Source organism: Capra hircus, chromosome 19, assembly GCF_001704415.2.
Source record: "Capra hircus breed San Clemente chromosome 19, ASM170441v1, whole genome shotgun sequence".
Taxonomy (NCBI): Eukaryota; Metazoa; Chordata; class Mammalia; order Artiodactyla; family Bovidae; genus Capra; species Capra hircus.
In genome coordinates this window covers 8,060,258-8,080,040 of record NC_030826.1, presented here as the reverse complement: position 1 = coordinate 8,080,040, position 19,783 = coordinate 8,060,258, and the positions used below count along the sequence as shown (strand labels likewise).

The following is a 19,783-nucleotide window of genomic DNA, read 5'->3' as shown; positions in this document are numbered from 1 at the left end:
AGGGCAGAGGCTCGTTTATAATGGCACCAAAAAGTGCTCAACAAAAAGCCAAATGGAACCGGGAGCCAGGAGGCAGCTGGGCAACCCGCTCCCAGGGCGGGGGACCAAGGGACCCCAGCCCACGGGCCAGGGGCCTCTGGAGGCTGGCTGGGCAGCAGGAGGCCAATGAAAGGTGCCTGGCGCCCCGGCCCAACTCTCTGGCTAACTGGCCCTCAGCAGCCCCGAGAATCCCCTGGCCCTTCCAAAAAACCCCCAGTGGGCGGCTCAGGGGAGGGGATCCTTTGTAGCTCGAGGCAGTGCCAGTTTGCATGGAACGGATTTTTTACTGACGTTTCCAAAGGGCCTCACTGTGCCAGTCTCTTACCAGCGAGGGTCTGGGTCTTTGCGGCCTTTGCCCTCTAGGCTTTTAATGCCCCGTGGTACCTTCACCAGCATCTCCCTCCGCCCCACCCTCCTCCGAGCCCTGTTACGTAAAACTGAACTCCCCTGGGATCTCCAGCACCCTGGCCACAGGGTGTGAGAACAGAGTACGAACCGTGGCTCCTGGGTCTAGGAGGTGCGGGGTCCTCTAGGGGGCTGGGGGAGCGGTGCTGGGGGAGGCCTGGAGACCTCGTGGGGCCCAGCGCGCAGCAGAAGCCCTGCCTGCTCAGGAAGGCAGAGGGTCTGGGGGAGCGGGGAGACAGCCCGGCTCTGGCCTCTGGTGAGAGGTTCCCGCCTCACCCTGGGGTTTCCAGACCCTGGCAGAGGTGGGATTTGGAGACCCAGTGACTTGGGCAGCCTTGTGGGAGGAGAAGCCCCAGTTCCCTTGCAGCTGGAGTGCCAGGAGTTCTGGGTCTGTGCTAAGAAGCTGGCCTGGGGTGGTAGGGAGCTTTGGGAAGAGCGGTTTTGCTCTCCGGGGCCAGGCTCGGCCCACGTTTGACCCTCAGGGACTCAGGCGGAGGGGTGGGGGTCTAGCTGGGTCGGCAAGCCCACCTGTGGAGTGCAGCAGGGGTTGAGGGGGCAGGAACACATGGATGGGCTTGGAGCCTCCCTTCACAACCTAGAGCTTCTCTGGCTGGGTCAGAGACACGAGGCGGGGCGGGGGAGGCCCTGTGAACCAGCAAAAGCCAGGGAGATGCCCACGGGCGCCCTGAGGCCGGCTGTGCGGCGAGGCGGGCGTCCGAAGTCCACAAGAAGTACACCTCTCCTTTCTGCGTGACGGAGTTCCGCGGCCCTGCAGCCTGCAGGCCCGCCACTGCCCCCCCGTGGGGCTCCCCCCGCCCCCCGGGCCGTGGTGAGAGTGGGGGACAGACGCAGCCACACAGATTCAACCGGGCCGTCAGGGTCCCTGCACACGGGGCATGCCTGGGAGCCGCCGGGCCGCACGCCTCCCTACCTGAGCCGCGCGCCGCCGCCACCGCCGCTGCCGCCACCGGTCCGTAAGCCGCTGCTGGGAAGCCTGGTGGAGAGAGGGGAGCTGGGGTGAAGGGGGGCCCACCAGGGTCCCCCAAAGACGCGTCCCACGGTCAGGCCCTGCCCGCACAGAGAGGACGGGTGGGGGAGGGGCCTTCAGGAGGGACATGGATCAGCGGCTCTCAGGCTTCTGGAAGGCCCAGCATCCCTATCTGGGATCCCACACCTGCGCATCAGGTGTGTCTGATTCCCACCCGTCTGTCACCCCAGAAGCTGCCTCTAGAAGGCACACCAGAATCCTCAGGAGAAGGTTAGGAGGAACGTCTCTCGGGCAGGGTGAGCTCTCTGCTGTCCCTACACTGGTACCCTGGTGATCCCCCGGGGCTTGTCCAGAGCTGAGGGCAGGGGCGGAGCACAGCAGGGCCGGGTCACAGGCGGGGGTCACCCCTGAGCCGCAGGCGGGAGGCCCTGGGTGTGGCCTCTGGGCCCACAGGCACCTTGGCCAGGAGATGGCTCAAGTCTAGTTCGCCCCACTATCTTAACTGCAGACCTCTGTGTCAGCAAGGTCACAGGCCCAGGGCGAAGCATCCCGGGTGCCCAGCTGGGGGCGGAAGTGTGGGGTGGCAGGGACCCATGTGCGGTGAACCCTGTGGCTCCCAAGGTGCATTATGGGGTTTAGATCAGGCTCTTCTGTCTGAGCGCCACCGACTGGATCAAGTCAGCACTGAGGGTCCCCTGGGGGTCTCACCAAGCCCTTGTGCTTCATCTGACAACGCTCCAGGCTGCAAGGCTGTGCCAGCAAGGGGACTAAATGCCAGGACAGGGCGACCCAGTGTGGCTGCAGAGGGTCCCGGTGAAGGAAGAGGAGGGCAAGTCCCTCCCCGGGGCTTCTCTTGGCCATGAGCGCGTGTACACACAGCCAAGCCTGGACAGACACCGCCCCCCCACCCCAGGCATCGAACAGCCTGCCTCCAGGCAGACACTCGCAGGCCTGATCCCAAGGCCGATTTCTCGTGACTTGTTTTAAATGATGTGCTAGAAGCCAGCAGCAAACAGCCCAACAGAGGAGCCCAGCGTTGGCCATTGAGCCTTCCAGATAAAGAACTGCTAACAGGACGAGGGGGAGGGGAGGGGCATGCACCGTGGAGGGCAGAGGGGGGTGGCAGGGGAGGAGAGAAAGGAGAGAGCCGTCCCCCAAACACAGCGAACTAGAAGCCCACTAAATGCTAAGACTATCGCCCTAGCTACACGGAACTACTGGGGAGGAGAGAAGTTCAAAGGGGAAGGAGCTATTCTAGAAACGTCAGGCTAAGCTACTGCAAATGCCAATGAAAAGAGACATACTTGCATTTAAATATGGTAATAGGGCTGTTGAAGGGGGAAAAAGAAAGATCCAGGTGAAATAAAAGCACACGGCAATGACCCCTGCCAAGACCAAGGAAGGGACTCCCCACCAAGTCCACTCCCCATCTCTTCCGGGCAGGATCTAGATTTCTGGAGATGTGGGTGCTGGCGGAAAGTGCTGAAGGAAAATAAGCAAGAAGTCAAGTTATTTCTCCCCATCCGTCCGAACTCGACACCGGGCTCCCCTGCAGGCTGGGAGCAGGGCTCAGGGGACCCTGGGGTAGAAGGAAGTGGGCAGGCACAGAGGAAGGTCCTTAGGCTTTTGCACGCTCTCACCTCCTGCTCGGAACAGGTTTCCGTGGAAGCATGAAAAGAAGGGCGGTGGGGAGCAGTGGAGAGGGGACAGACCTGGGGGAGGGGAGTTGAGTCAATAAGACTTCAACAAAAGGTCTATTTTCTGAAGTCGAGAACATTTTGGACAGAAAGTCTGAGAGAAAGAGGGAGGAAAAAAAAAAACCTTATCCAAGAAAGGAAATCCATTATCCTTAATCTCAGATAAAGGCTCCTGCTGGAGACTGCGCAGCAGACACTGCTGAGGGCTGGAATTTAATCTCAAGCATCAAAGCGGGCTGAGCGGAGTGACAGGTGTGTGTGTGGGGGTGCAGGGTAGGAGAGCCACCTGGTGCGCCCCGAACAGCTAGGCACCCTCAGAAAACAGGGCCACAGCCCCGGACCCGGCCCGGCCTCCTTGGGAAGCCCCAGAGAGGAGGCTGCTTCCCCAGCACCCTGCACGGGGCTGGCTTCTGGGCCCGCTTCTCCTGCTCCCTGCTACCACTCCTGTCCTGTTAGGCTGCCCAGCTTCACTGATCACCCCTAACATGCTGAGAACAGCTAAGCCCCTGATGCCATTTCCAAGGCCAATGGGCTCTCCATGGTGGTGGGGTTTGCAGGGGATGTGCGAGCACAGATCCAGGAAAGAGGTGTGTGCGTGTGTTGTGTCCAGGAAAGAGGTGTGTGAGTGTGTGTATCCCCAGGAAAGAGGTGTGTGTGTGTGTGTGTGTGTATCCCTAGGAAAGAGGTATGTCTGTGTCCAGGAAAGACATGTATGTGTGTGTGTGTGTGTGTGTGTACCCAGAAAAGAGGTATATGTGTGTGTGTGTATCCCCAGGAAAGAGGTGTGTGTGTGTGTGTATCCCCAGGAAAGAGGTATGTGTGTGTATCCCCAGGAAAGAGGTGTGTGTGTGTGTGTATCCCCAGGAAAGAGGTGTGTGTGTGTATCCCCAGGAAAGAGGTGTGTGTGTGTGTATCCCCAGGAAAGAGGTGTATGTGTGTGTGTGTATCCCCAGGAAAGGGGTGTGTGTGTGTGGGTATCCCCAGGAAAGAGGTGTGTGTGTGCCGGGGGCTCTGGGGCTGCTCCAGCCAGGGGCCCTCTCGGGCCTAAGCCGCCCTGAGGCAGTGCAGCCTGCCTCCAGGATGGCAGGAGGGATCCCAGGACCAGAAGCTCCCAGGGCTGGACCTGCAGGAGCTGGAAGAACAGGATGGGGGAGACTTGCCGATTCTCTCCATCATCTTGTCCTCAGCATCTCTCCCCAGGACCCCAGGAGTCAGCGGGCACTGGTGGCAGGCTCCCTCCTGGAGAAACTTCTCATTTTATTTTTGAGGGGTGGGGGTTCAGGCTGCCCTGGCAGTGGGTGTTCAGGGCAAGACTGCAGGGAATTAGGCAGGTCTGGTGGAGCTCGGGACTCCTCGTGATGGCTGAGGGCCAGGCAAGCGTGGCAGAGCCCCTGGTCCAGGAGTGCCCGTGGGCACCCTAGCACCCCACTACCCCGATGACCATCCCCCCTCAGCGGCCAGGAATGAGAAGAGGGGCTCCCTCCCCAGCACAGCCTGTGTGGTCAATGCAGGAAGGGGGCAACCAGTCTCATCCCTGAGAGGCAGGTTAGCCTGACAGCTAAGTGCACAGACAAGGAACCCGTCCGGGTTCAAATCCCGGCCCAGGCACCTGCTAGCTGTGATTCCTGGCAGACTGTCTCCTAACCTTTTTCTGTACCTTGGTTTCTCCATTTGTAAAAGAGATTGACGCTATTAACTGGAGATTAATAGATGCAAAGTGCTTAGATGACTGCCTGTCAGGAAGTAAGCTTCAGTGAGTGTCAGCTGTCCTCTGATGAGGCTTCCAGGTCTCTGTCCAGCCATCAGCCCTGCCTTCAAGACAGGCTCTGCTCCAGGCAGGGCTATTCCATGTCCATGCTGGACCACAGGGTCAGCAGGTCGTTAGCACACGGGAGGCCTGAATCCCTGTTGATAACACTAGGCTGGAATCTTTCATGACGTCCCAACTGTCATTTTAGTGGAACGAAATTTCCATACCTCAGAATTAGAACGTGCGTTCCACTCAGCTCTAACAATGGGCCAAGCTGGCTGGCTCGACGCTGGTGGCCTAATACCTCCCAATTTGCAGTGGTAAATTGGGCATAAACGGGAAAAATGTCTTGCTAATGAAATCTGACTTGAGAGCTCCAAGTTGCCTACCTGGCAACTTAGGTGTTAGGAAGGTAGTGTGTTCCTCCTGTTCTAGAATGTTGCATTTAACAAGAAGATGCTTGGGTGTGGAAGAATGAAGCACCAATGGTGGAACTCCAGGCACGGGCGGGTGCCACACCTCCTGGGAGCTGTCATTCAGACCCAGAGCCCAATCTCACCAGTTTGCAGTTCTCCGCCCCACCAGTGGGATAACAGGAATCCCTGGGGTTGGCATCACACCCAATGTTCCACTTCTCTGCGCCAGAGTAACCAGTTCCTCTCTCCTGCAAGGAGGTCAGGCCGGATGACCTCTAAAGTCCCTCCACCTCCGAGCCTCCCTGAACCTATAAGAGGGTGACAAACCCACGTCCCTCTGTCACTGGAAAGGGGGCTCTGGGGTTGGCCCTATCACACCTCTGGTGTCAGCAACCCATCTAAGGGAAAGCTGCTGCCATCCCATCAGCACAGAATGAGATGCTTTTTCTTGACTTGCTGGAGCTGTGAAGTTTTATTGAAAAATAGAAGTCGATGGCACTTTTGGTTTTTTTTTTGAGAATTGTATGACCCCACACCTACTTTTACTCTGTGGCGCTTACCCACTTCTGCCTTACCTAAGCACAGTTATTTTTATGTGCACATCTGATTTCTCTTGCTGGGTGGCAAATTCTTTTGGTTGTGGGGGGCAGGGACTGACTCATGTGTCCCACTTAGGGCCCAGCCCGGAGTCTGCCCTACAGACGACTCTAGTGGAGCACCAGCTGATGATGGTCAGACGCCCAGAGGCAGGGAAGGAGCACCAGGGCTGGGAGACACCGCTTTGGGTAAATTGAGCTGACAGGCAACGCTGCCTGCAGGTTCAGCTGCCCCTCCGCCCCTGTGACCCTACACCCCAGGGCCACAAACTCAGATGCCCACAGGAGCGGGCTGGGAGCACGGTGAGCCAGTGAAGGGGTCTGTCTGGTGGACCCATCCTCACGCTGCCCCCTCACGGGACTACTTCGGGAGCCTCCACAAATGCTGAGGTCTGGGTCCCAGCCTAACGGTTCTGATTTATCTGGTTTAGGGTGCAGTCTAGACAGGGAGACCCTTAGACACTTCCCGGGTGATCCCCTGGGTGCAGCCAAGGGGGAGAACCTTTCGTTCGAAGGCTTTCAAAATTTTTAACAGGTTAGATCTCAGCTCACATCCACATAGTCTGTCTCCCCGCTGCCCTGGCGGAAGGGAAGGCCCTCCCGAGATTATGATGGGCTCTAACCCTCCTGACCATCTCCTGTGAGAGCCTCGGCAGGGTCTCCATGCAGAGCAGCGGGTCTCTATCCTGGCTGAGGGAGCCTGAACACACAAGAACCAGGAGGAGCTCTGTCCTGATCTTTGTAAGTCCTTTCAGGTCATTCTGATGCACTGTGGGGGCAAAGAATCCCTGACTGAGAGGGAGCCTTGGGGTGTCCTTGGCTTTCAGTCAACACTGAAGGGCCCCACTGCCCTTCCATTGTGGTCATGGACCTGTTTGTTTGCATCCTCTCCCTTTCCTGGTTTGAGAAGATACTCTCTTGGCTTGGTTCCCACTTATTTCTGCGATCTTGGATGGGGGATTCTGAGGTTCCTTATGGCTCCGACAGGCTGTGGTTGTGACGGGCATCTTTGTAAACTTCTCTCTTCTAATGCCCTTCCATCCCGAACGGTCCATTAGGAAGGACAATTTTCCTGCACTGTGCTTGCTCTGAGCACTCCCTGCCCCCTCCCCAGCATGTCCCGTGTCTCCAGGAGGCACTCAGAGCTGCCCAGGGCCCCTCTTCCTCTCACGTTGGGGCCCCATCCCCAGAGAGCCCGACCATCTGTCTGGGCGCAGTGTGGACAACAGAAACTTCCAGCGCTTCCCCAAACGTGGCTGCATAAGACAACATGGCTTTAGGCACCGCTTCCTGGAGTCCTGGGGCTCTTCTGGGGAAGCAGAAAGCTCTACCTGGGGACCCTGGCCCTGCATCCTTCTCCAGGGGCCTTTCTGCCTCCTAACAGAGAGCTGGGCCCCAACAACCCTTGCTCAGCTGGAACTTGTGCAGGGGCCGCGGTGAGGGACCTCTGTAACTCCAACCCTGCTCTCAGCTCCTTATCCACCCAATAAACCTTCACTGAGCACCTACCTGCGTACCTACCTATCACTGAGTACCTTCACTGAGTTCCTACCACTGAGTACTTATTTATCGCTGAGTACCTTCACTGAGTACCTACCTGTCACTGAGTACCTACACACCAGGCACTGTTCTAAGCACTGGGGTCACAGCAGAGAACTAAACATACATGTGTTCCACACTCATAGAGCTTCTAGTCACTAGCCCCCGACAGGGAAGGGGGCTCCAGCTGTGGACCAGGCTGCCCACAAACCAACTCCCCGGGAACAGAGAGAAAACTGTCCACCAGGGTCTTGGGCGCAAGGGGAGCTGTGCCCACTCTGCCAGGGAGAAGCAGGGATCGGCCCTGGACCCACCAGCTTGGAGCCAGGCCCTTGACTGCTCTATGGTCTTCTCACCGCTGAGCTCAAGACCTGGGTGTGGCTACGTCAAATCCTGCTTGGAAAGGGGGGCAGTGATCAGAAGTCTCAGTGTAGCAAGACGGTGGAGTGTGGGAGGTGGCCACCCCAACTCTTTCTCCAGGATCCAAGACACAAAAGGAAAGGGAACGGAGGTATTCCTCTGGTTGTGACCTTGACCCAGCCTGCAAAGGTCTCACCATCTCAATTCAGTTAACAAAAACCTATCCAGCTAGGCTCTGGCACATGGTACCAAGACACAGATCCTTCAAAATTTTTTTCAGACAGGACCCACCAAATTGGGGGGTAAATCCTTCTCTTTCTGGGCCCCCAAGAGTTCTAGCTTTGGCCTGACCATCTGGGCCTTGTGGACAAGGCGAGGCTTCTCTGCAGTGCTGACCGCAGGGCCAGCGTCAGGATGGCTGATACAACAGCTCTGCCCGCGCTGGGCCTGGGAGGATACCCTGTTCATCCCTCTCTGGAGCAGGGCCACAAGGGTGAGAACGACCACCAGGAGTCCACGCCAAAGCCAGCTCTCACTGCCCCGGGCCAGCAGTCTGCGGTCCTGGAAAACTCAGGGATCTCACTTGCCACAGGATAAACATCAGCCTGTCTGAGACCAAGACCAAGACTTTCAAAGGGAAGGCGTCTCACCCTTAGTTTCTAAGGAGACATCAGCAAACTGTCTTGAGAGTTTCTCCTTCCCTCCCCCACCCCTCCGCTCACTCCCCATAAAACTGTCATTTCCACTTTTGAGTCACTGTCACAACTGCCACAGATGTGTCAGGACAAGCCACTCGCCTGACCACCGGTCCTTCGAGAGCCCACTGTGCAGATGACTTCTCACACTTCTCCTCAAAGTTCAGTGGTCCAATCACAGGTTAAGGAGGCCACATTCTGCATCCTCCGCACTGGGTCTCTCGCTGAGCCATTTAGCTCTGAACGCCTGAACTCCCAGGGGCCTCCTCAGCTTGCCTGTTTCCCCAGCTGCACTCTTTATGGACTTTAGCAGGAACTCTGCACAATTACAAATGCCGGTCCCACAGCACCCCAGGACAGCAGACGCTCGAGTCCTGAGAACCCCAAGACTTTCTGCCGAAAGACCCTAGGCTCCACACTGGGCCCACCATCTGTGAGTAAACCAACAGCTCTGACCTCAAGCTCCCTCCCCTGTAAACGCGGACTCCTTCCCTTTCTGACTCCTGAGATGGGCTGTTTCAGGTGTTGAATTGGTGGCCCACCGGATGGTCAGGGGGTTGTGGGGGAGATCCCAAGGTGGGGGGAGTGGGAGGCATTCTGGGGGCTCCAGGCAGCCACTATTTACCAGCCTGGACAGAAACTGGTAGGTCAGCTGGTAAAGAATCCGCCTGCAATTCAGGAGACCCCGATTTCATTCCTGGGTCAGGAAGATCCCCTGGAGAAGGGAAAGGCTACCCACTCCAGTATTCTGGCCTGGAGAATCCCCATGGACAGAGGAGCCCGGCTGGCAACAGGCCACGAAGCCGCAAAGAGCTGGACACGACTGATGGACTAAGCACAGCCCAGGACACAGAAAAATCATTGACACTTTGACCAGCCTGCAGATCCTGCCACCACATGTCAACCCTGGGTGAAAGGGTCAAGTGCAGGCAGAACCTTCTCTGTGCCTTTGTCTCCTGACCTTTAAAAGCAGATGAGACGATGAGAACGTGATCGCGACCCTGATGATAAGAAAGCCACCTGTCACTGGGGCGCCTTCCACGGCCAAGAAGCTTTCCCGAAGTATTCCGGGGAGCTCTCCCTGCAATGCCCTGCCCTCCTGGAAGATGTTCCTCAGTGAAGGACTCAGGTCCGGAGATGTTAAAGGAATCCGTGCACAATGTGAAAAGCGAGGTGGCAAAAACCCCATCTCCCAGGCTCACTACTGTGCCATCTGAGACGAGTTATGTAACTCTCCTCTCAGCCTCACTCTGCTCCTCTGCAAGCGCGGTTAACCACCTCGAGGGGCTGCTAAGAAATTCGGTGGAATGGCGGCACCAGTGGCCCGTTATCTGTCACTGGCTGAGCTCTCAGTAAGCAGAATAATAACTTCTATTCCTATTTTTATTATTATTGCCCACGGTGATAACAGTAGCGTAGCCTTCCTATTCTAAAATCCTCTTAATTTACATGACATTTCACATCCGAAGGGCTTTAATAGATCATATTTATACTTTGCTTGTGAGTGATAAGGATACGTCTCATCTGAAGTACAAGCTCTCATTTGGGTGGGTAATGCGATGGCAGGAGGGCTTGCAGGGCCCCAGGGAGGGCCTGGCTGGTCGCAGCCCTGGGCTGGGGACAAGGACCCTGGAGCCCTGCAGCTTGCCCTCATCAGCTGGACTGGCGGTCGCGCTGCCTGGACTTGTCCAGTGCCCCCAGGCTCCTCTAGGAAGGGCTCAGCTAGGGCAGCCTCTGGGGGTTCTCCCTGCTCGTGCCTCTGTCCCCAGCACATGCTGTACCCGGCAGGGTGGTGTCTCTGGCTCATCACTACCTCCAGCATCTAGGCAGGGCTGTGGTACAGCAGGTGCTAATTACTATGTACTGAACGAGTGAAAGGATGGATGGGGAGAAGAGGAACCAACAGGAGAGGGGCGGGGAGGAGAAGATGGCGCTTCCTGCCCTGAGCCTTACCTGAACCCTGACATGCTCAAGGCTGGTGCCCCTGGCCCAGACAAAGAAGCATGGACAGGTCCTAAACCTGCTCCACAGAGAGCCACAGGATAGGCCCCACGCCCTTCGCTGCAAAACCAGGGTGCCCAGGGCCATAGAACACCTCCTCAGGCTCGGAGCCGGGCAGCAGGGCCTCTGTGGGTGTCAGCACCCCCAGTCCTGTCCCCATCTTGGGGACCGCATCTGGGTGACACTTCAGCTCACAGGAAGCCAACCCTGGGGCAGCCAGAACCCAGGGCCCACTGGGCCAGCTCAGCGCTACCCACAGATGCCCCGAAAGGGACCAGCCAAAGGGAAGCATGGGGGCAGCCTTTCTGGTCCACAAAGTGTCTGCCCATGAGCTGCTGCGTCTGGGAAGAAGCAGCATCAGGCCTCCAACGCCAAGGTCGGTTGTCTGGCTGTCCTGGCCCAGATGATGGGATAGCATCTGCCCTCGGAGGCAGGGAGAGAAGACGTGCAATGCTTTTGTGCCCTTACACTTGCTGATCCCTTGATGTGGAATACCCTCCCTTCATCTCCTGCCTGGCAAGCTTCTACTCGTACCTGAAAACCCATCCAGATGGCCCTCCTTCCCGACAGCTTTCCAGGCAGTTACTCCCCCTGTGCCCCCACCCAGTCAGACCCCAGAGGGATGCGTCTGACCACCTGTGCGACACCCCTGCAGACTCTGCCTTCCTCACGGGGCTTACGATCCCGTCCTGACCCCGAGTGGGTCCTGATGGCAAGCTCTAGCGCACGCAGAGACCGCCCTCTGCTGTTGCACCCCCAGCTGAAGGCGCAGGAGCACAGGTGGTGGTACCGCTGGTTGCGGTTTCTCAGGGGCAGGGATCCAAGCGGCCCGGACTCAGGGCAAAGTTCTCCAGGCAGGACTCTGCGCGGCCTTTTCAGGCTGGGGGGAGGGCACAGCGCCCCCCTGCCACCCTGGCTTGCTCTTGGCTGTCCTGGAGGCACGAGCTGCCCACCCCTCAGGCCTAGCACTGCCGTCTGCCCACGACCTCACACTCTGTGTAATTTGCTGTTGCCGTTGTTTTTTTTTTTTTTTTTTAAGCTGCAGTCTTTCATTGGCTTTTGCTGATGGAAATTAAAACTGAAGGGCTTCAAGAAAGGTGATTATGTCCCTGCTGGCGGGCTTACTGGGGGCTCTGTGAGCTTGGTGGTACAGAGGTCCCGAAGGAGTGAGAGGGGCGTGAGGACAGTGCTGGGGGAGGCCGGTCTGTGGGGCTCCACTCGGGTCCGCGTTCTCCACCACGGAGAACGGCATGAAGCCACGCCCACCGCCGCCCCCACGCAGGATTGGCCGGGCACGCCCCCTTCCCGAAGCTGGAGCATGTGCCCGGCCTGCGACCCTCTCCGCACCCTGAGGAAGGGGATAGGACAGGGGTCAGTAACCCCGTTGGACAGACGGGGAAATCAAGGCCCAAAGGTGGCTGGCCTTTCCCAGAAAGCCAGGGGCAAGAACTTGGTCCACTCACTCCCCTTTGGAGAACACTGTGCTCTGGCCCCAGCACGCAGAATCACGTTTCCCTTCACTTGTGCAGAGGGAGTTTCAAGAGGCGCAGAAACCTGATCAAAAGTGAAACCTGCAATCCCTGTCAATTCAGACTGCTCCAACTGATTTCCACAAACATTTATTAAGCGCCGGTTAGGCACCACGCTCTGCTTTCCTCATTGCTGAAGAGCGTCCGCTTCTAATTCTCCAGCACAGGGGGCCGCGTGGGAGGGTGGCCCACCCGCAGCTCACGCCAGGATCCGGGTGTGCTGCTGAATTCAACTTCCTCATTTTCTTCCAAAGCAGCAGCTGCACTGGCCTGACTGACCTGGACTTAATATCCAAATGAGGGGACAAGCCCCTAATCTGCACGGGCCCGGGTGGCATGAGAGTGGGCGGACCACAGGGAGAGCTGGCTTGCGGCTTCCAGCCTGCCTGCGGGTCCCCTCTGTGAAGGAGCAATCCTAGAGATGAGGGTGGGGCTGGAGGGCGGTGCACATTCAAGGCTGGCGGTGGAGCAGATGTGAGCCGGCTGCTGGGCTGGGAGGGTCTTCCCCTTCCAAGGGACCGTCTCTAGTCACAGTGCTGAACACGGAGCTGTGGACCCCGGGACTCATGGACCTGGGAAGCCAACCCCCATTTTGGCATTTCAAGAAGAGGTTCCCCCGCTCCCCCCACCAGTGAGGCCCAGCCATCACTCACTGTCAGGACTCTGATCTGAAGCCAGCCAGGAGCGCCCAGCCAGGCGGTACTGGCAGAGCTGAGGCCCTGGCACCACATGGTCCACCAGAGCTCCCCTTGAGGGCGTTTCTGGGGCCGGGAATGAGGAAGGGACTCGTTACAAACTTCAGTAGGAGGAAAGTCCTCACTTTAAATTGACGTCCAAGTGAGGGGGCATCCCTAGCCACTGGTCCTATGATTCCACCACAGCGGCCCCGCAATCACCTCCCCAAAGTCACAGAGGCTGGGAGGGAGGCTTGCTCCTCTCTCTCCAAGAACTTGAGCAGAGAAAGCAGAACGTTTTCTGGTGGGAGTGCAAGTGCTGGTCTCCTGAGCAGGGGCCGCCTGGTGGGCTGGACGAGAGGTCCCTGGAGTCACTCCCTGAGGCCCGGGGGCCCCATCCAGGCAGGACCCCAGGCCTTTGGCAGGGCAGCTGCCAGCATTTCTGAATACTTTCCACAGCTTGTAAACTGGAAAGAACTGACAGGTTGGGTGGGAGCTGGTTGCGGAAGCAGCCCCTTTCCTATGGCCAAGGCTGCTTCCCCCGGTCATCTGGTTTAAGGGATCTTGTGCTATCTTCCCTCCACTTTCCACATTCAAGCCACAGCCCTCAGCTCAGGATAAGACAGACCCCTAAGCCTGGGTCTTTGCTTCGAGACCTGACAACCTGGCCCGAGCATCCTTCGCGGAGCCTTGGCCAAAGACGCACTACAGCAGCTTCTCCCCTAGAGGAAACAGCATCAACGTGTGCCGTGGCCCCCGCCCTAAGACCCATACCCTTCGTGTCAGACAGGGTGACCATCTTTCAGAGGGGCCAACAAGCCACCAACCAGTGTCTGAGAACCATCCGTCACTGGACTAGAATGAGCAAGGCAAAATATGCAGAGAGCAGGCCTGAGCCCCAGATCCGGCCACCACGCAGGCGTCGCTAATCAGCCATAGCCCCCTTTCTGCTGAGCTAGGACCTGGCCTCGTGATTCTTCTCAGGCCAGTGCCCCAGGAAGCCAGTCCTCATCAGCATCTGGGATGAAACCAATGTTCATCGCTGAGGAGTCAGAAGCACCAACTGGCACTTTCAGAACCAGAATCCCAGGGTCTCCCTACCTGGGACCTGTCCCACCTGGCTGTCCCCAGACCATCGCCCTAGGAGGGAGGTGTGAGCATGGAGCCTGGGGTGCTGGCCTGACCCTCCTGACTGTCCCTGAGTCTGAGGCCTCTTCAGTAGCCAAAACTGTGGCTGAGACTCCTTCTGGTGGTTGGGGCCGAATGAAGCCGTGTTGTCCCCAGTAGAGCGGAAAGACCCCCAGAGGGCCACAGTCAACCTGAGGCCGGGGAGAGGAACAGACCCCAGAGAGGCAGCGGGGCAGTGCAGAAAGAGGGGGGCATCCTTGTAACGCACCTGCACACGCTCCTCACTGCCCCCTCTAGCCCTGCAAACCACTTCTGACTCGCTTTGGAGATCTGATCACATCATTCCTCGACTTAAAAGTCACTAAGGACGTTTCATGTGTTTCAGGGATCACATTTGTGAGCTCCGGAGCCTGACAACACTCACTCAGCCCTGCTTCCCTCTCTAACTTTGTCTCTCCCCTACCCCCACTCCAAGATGTCCTTGCAAGCACCCCATATGCTGAACTGCTCTTAATCCCTGGGACGTGCACCGTATCCTCTCCCAGGTTTGTGGCAGAGATTGCTAAGCGTCCCCTAATATCTATTTCACACGTCTTCCTTAATACCAGAATCCTGTTTTTAGCAGGTGCATAGTTCCCAGGAAGACAGACATTTCTGAGGTTCCTCAGCAGCTAAATCTGCCCATATGACTAAGGCCTGACCAATGGGGTCTAAGCAGAGCGTGACACATGACTTCTAAGAAGTGCTATTAAAGGGAAGAGATGTGTTCTTCTGGGATGAGTATGTAATGGCTGGAGCTTGAGCAGCCTCCTCAGACTACGAGAGGGAGTCTTATGTTGAAGAGAAAAGAACACAAAGATGAGACGAACTCAGATCCCTGATACTGCAGAGAAACATCCAGGTTCCTCCCATATTGGAAAGAAAAAACAAATTCTTATTTTGTCAAGGCCATTATTATACTGTTTTCTTTAAGAAAAAAAAATACTTGATTCAGTGTCTAAGGAAGTAATTTCTCTGCCTGGGGGGTAATTCTTTCTTTTCTTTACCCATCTCATTTTATCTCACTTGGTAAGACCCAGTTCTGGCGCCACCCCAGGCAGGACTAGCAGCCTGTCTTTGTCCTCTCATAGCAGAAAAAGACTCCCTCTCTCTAGCTAAGCACCCAGGATGCCCAGTGGGTTTGATCGCTGGTTCTCTCTGCCTCAGCTGGACCGTGAGCATCCTGAGAAGGGATTTTATTCATGTCTAGATGTTTGGTACCTAATCCAGCGTCTGATGATCAGTAAATGGGGAGGGAAGGATGAGGAAGGGTGAAGCAGGGAGTCCCAGTAACTCTCTTGGGGATTCCCAATCATTCTCTTCGCTGATAAGTAGATCCCCCCAGCAGGCAGCTTCATCGGGGGTGACGAGGAAGCGAAAACCATTCTGGAAAGTGACAGAATAAGAACGCTGCTGCTGCTGCTGCTAAGTCGCTTCAGTCGTGTCCGACTCTGTGCGACCCCATAGACGGCAGCCCACCAGGCTCCCCCGTCCCTGGGATTCTCCAGGCAAGAACACCGGAGTGGGTTGCCATTTCCTTCTCCAATGCATGAAAGTGAAAAGTGAAAGTGAAGTTGCTCAGTCGTGTCCGACTAGTATCGACCCCATGGACTACAGCCCACCAGGCTCCTCCATCCATGGGATTTTCCAGGCAAGAGCACTGGAGTGGGGTGCCATTGCCTTCTCTGCAATAAGAATACTGACGCCCACTATTTCTAAACCTTCAGCTGTACAGCAGTTACCAGTTGACAAGGCATGTTCACATATACACAATATCCTACTTAATTCTAACAGCCCTGGCACTGTTATCATCTTGAGGGCTCAGAAGGCTAGGTCACTTGCTCAAGGTCACATGGCTACTGTGTAGCAAGTGGGACCTGGAAATGAGGTCTTCTAGCTCTGCGTCCAGCAACACAGGTGCCTCCTCGGACCTGCACCATACAGGGGAATCTGGAAAGTAAGCCATGTGCAAACCACATGTTGGCTGGTGTGCACAGCGCATGTGCGGGCTCACACACACCTGGCGTCCAGCTGTCAGGGGCTTCAGATGTTCAGCAGTGTTATCCCTTGGGGGCAGGGGTGAAGGCGGAGGAAGGAAGGGGTGGCGGGGTGGACCACGCAGCTGCTGCACGCCCATGCTCCGCCGTGACTCAAGGACAGGGCCACCTTGAGCGAGCGTAGGAGACAAGAGGAAGCAGGGAGGCCTGGGGGCAGAGACCGCCAGGGCAAGCGCACCTGCTTTCAGAAACCGCACCAGGCCGTCTGTCACTGGCGCTGGTTATTTAGTGCGTTCGCCTCCCCCGGAGTGCGAACAGGGTGCTGTGAGGCTGAGCCACGGCAGCACACAGCACATCCACGGTAAAATTTCATTTTTCTACCTCAGTTGCTTATGGGGGTAAAAATAAAACGTCATTAGGGAGAAGCACAGATGAACTGTTTACGGAGATGAAGAAAATTCACAATGGCTCGAACGTCTGTGAGCTAAGCATACCAGCACAAGGTCACCAAAGCCATTCACAGCAGAACAGAACAAACAGGGGGAAAAGAACCATACAGATTTGGAAAAATAGCATCTATGAAAAAGTCTGCGGGAAAATAAAAGGAAATTAACCAGTGATGACATCAAGCATCTTTAATGAGATGAGCCAAACTGCACACGTTGGGTCTAAAGGATGTGTGTGCATGCTTGTTGCTAAGCTGTGTCTGACTCTTGGCGACCCCGTGGGGCCTGCCAGGCTCCTCCGTCCATGGGATTCTCCAGGCAAGAATACTGGAGTGGGTTGCCATTGCCTTCTCCAGGGGATCTTTCCAAACCAGGGGTCAAACCCAGGTCTCCTGCATTGGCAGGTGGGTTCTTTACCACTGAGTCACCAGGGACACTGACATTCAGACAGATGTCTGTGCTTATATCACATGCATCTGACAGACGCACGCGGGTCACTTCTCACAAACCCTGAGGGTGAACAAGGGGTGATTCCCGAGGGGCCAACTGAGCCGTAGCTCATTAATCCGAGAGAGCAGGGAAGTGGGTGATCAGGATCACGGGGAAAGGAAGCCCTTTGGGGTCCTGACCTGATCAGGATGAGCCCTCTATACCCATCCCCTCTGACCCCAGTGGGCTAGGAGGCCCTTGAGGCCAGCAGGGAAAGCAAGGCCAGTGGGCAGCCTGGTGGGGACAGAGGTGCTGGGAAAGAGGGCCCAGAGTGGATGGTGCCCACAGGGCCTAAGGTGAGGCTGCAACCAGGGTGCCTCCACGGCCCCCTTCCCAGAGGTAAGTGTGCCTTAGTATAGCAACAACCACAGAGGGGCTGGCTCCAAAAGACAAAGACACCCAGATATGCTGATACAATTTTTCTTCAGATTACACTGTTCACGTTAGTATTTACAGAACAATCTGTGTGCGTGTGTGTTCACTTCTGGAACTGTCCACCACAGGATACAGTGGACAGGTCACATATCCTCCACCCCTGTGGGCCAGCACTGAACAGCCCACCCATGAAGTGCCCCAATAAGCCTGCTTGGTGATTGTTTAAAGTAAGCCGATGCATTCTCCCTGGATTCCCGCGAGGAAGCTCCACACCGCTTGTGAGAAGTTCCCCTCTGGCCTGCTGCACTGGGAGGGTGACAGGTGGCCTCAGTGGGGAGGAACTCCCAGTGCGGACAAAAAGCAAACTGGAAGGGAACTGGGGGACAAAGCTGACTTTAAAACACCAAGCGTAGCACTGGGGATGTGAGTCCTTCCCAAGAATCACAAAGGAGAAAAAGGACGTTTGTGCAAAGAGGCAGCTGGGACAGTGCTCAGCGGGCACCGGTAGCAGCCCGGTGGCCCGGGCTGGGACCCTGTCCTCTCTCCAGCGATGGGAGCAAACCCCAATCTGTCACGCCTCTCTTAAGAGCTAGCTGATAAAAACTGTGTCTTGTGAAACTGGCAATAGTCTGCAAAGTGAAAAAAGAACAGAAATTAACAGACTGAACTGAAATCAGAGGGGGAAAAAAGAGAGGAAATGGGAGACCCTAATCAGGATGGTAAGAATTCCAGCCCACATGCCAATCCAGGAGGGCGGGGGCAGGACCACACAGTGGACATCCGGGCATGGGAAGAAGGAGCCGCGTCCCCAGGGGTGGACCATCACTCAGTGTTTCTGGAAGAGAACTGCTCCCCACTCTAATAATTACCCGAAACGTCTAGCCCTCTTGATGGGCACATCTCTTTTTTATTTTCCTGGAAGCCTAACGGTGGGCAGAGGCAGGCGTTAACACCAACTGTGAGGCCAGAAGGGTGTGCGGCAAGCCCAGATCACACAGGTAGAGCAGGGACAGCGGCAGATGAGGGGGGATTCACGGAGAGCACCAGCTCAGGTGGAGAGGAGGCAGTCGGTGTTAAGAAACACCTGCCTCTGCCCGTCGTTAGGCTGAGAAAGAACAGTGACGTCCCACCCATTAGATGCTCTACATTCTGCACAGACAGTAGCTACTAGCCTGCTGAGTAAATGAAATGTGGTTAGTGTGGTTGATGAACTGAATTTTCATTTTACTTAATTTAAATTTTAGAAGCTTCACGTGGCTGGTGTGATTGATTGTACTGGACAGATGGATGCTAGAAAGATAATGAAGTATGGCAGTTACGACCCAGGCTACCCAGGTCCCAATCCGAGCCCTGACCTTTGCTGGTGGTGACCCCCCTGCACAGGGTTTCTACATCTCCAGGCTTCAGGGGAAATCCCAGGGAGGTGCAGACTGTGCCCAGCTTCCCGGCTTGGGATGCCTTGCGTCCTGCTCGGTCAGGCCTGTGGCCACTGGAGCTGCCACGTGCAGATGAGCAGGGGTGCGGGTGTGACCCTGCTGGGGCCCTGCCCTGGTGGGGGGACCACCCTGCCAGGGGGACAGGCTTGTGGGGAAGCCCCCCCACTCACTCCCATCACCTGAATCTCTGCTCTCGGGTCTGCTGTTCGCCTCCGCCTTCCCCTTCCACTCAGACCCAGGGACCATCTAGCCCAAGTCCCTCAATTACGGAAGACAAAAGGGAGGCCCCAAGACCCTGGACGACCTGCCTGTGGCCTTGGCAGCCAGGACAAGGGCTTCTGTGGCTGGGTGAGGACCCGTCCCCTGGAGGGCACGGCTCCAGGGTCCCAATGCCTCCTTACCTCCCCCATCACAGCCCTCCCCTTCTGAAGCTCAGCCCGAGCATGGGTGAGGCTGAGGCCCTCGCCCACCATGAGCCCTCATCTCCACTGCCTTTAGAACGCCACCCCCACAGGGCCACATCCCGCCCCCCTGGCCTCCCTGCAGCTCAGGCCTCCGGGTCTGGCAGGATGATCAACGAGGAGTGGAGGTCCAGCTCTCTACAGCCTCCTCCCACAGCACAGAACCTAAGGGGAAAGAACTCTGCTCCTAACACCTTCTCTAGAACTCCAGCTGTCCTTAGGACACAAGCACCCCAAGCACCCCAACGCATTCTTGCTCTTCTCCAGGTCTGAGAAAGGCTGGCTGGCCCCCTCTATGGAGAAGCAAGTCCCAGAAAACCCTGCTTCCTTCAGCAGTGTCCGCCATCCCTACAGGGTCCCTGGCCCCCCAGGTGAGGGTCCCAGGCCTCCCTGGCTATATGTGAGCTGGGCAGCCTGGGCACGTGAGTGGGCAACACCAGGGGCTCTGCCTTGAGTCTCTGATGCCCACGCAGAGGGGAGGGAGACTCTAACCACCCCTCCCACCACCCCAGCACCCCTCAGGATGGAGAAGGGATCCAAACCCCACACACACGTCAGAAGGACATCAGAGCTGGAGGAGGGGAGGGGGAAGGACGATGGGGTCCAGAGAGCAAGACACACAGCTACTGGGAGCCAGAGGGCTGCAGGAAACCTTGGGCCCAGAGTTCAGTCCCTTCCCCAGGGAGAGAGAACTAGGAAGGGGCTCCAGAAAAGGGAGGGAGG

General features: G+C 56.9%; 1 protein-coding gene across 4 annotated transcripts in view; it reads right to left on the bottom strand.

The window, feature by feature from the left end:
- Nucleotides 1-19,783, bottom strand: part of MSI2 (musashi RNA binding protein 2) — a 407,990-nt gene that overhangs the window by 27,703 nt on the left and 360,504 nt on the right. For 3 of the 4 annotated variants that reach the window (XM_018064098.1, XM_018064097.1, XM_018064096.1), the window contains exon 11: nucleotides 1,376-1,438. In XM_018064098.1, coding sequence (XP_017919587.1) covers nucleotides 1,376-1,438 — 63 coding nt within the window. Of the gene's footprint in view, nucleotides 1-1,375; nucleotides 1,439-16,714; nucleotides 17,793-19,783 lie in introns of those variants that run through there. The other variant, XM_018064099.1, reaches the window with a different exon arrangement.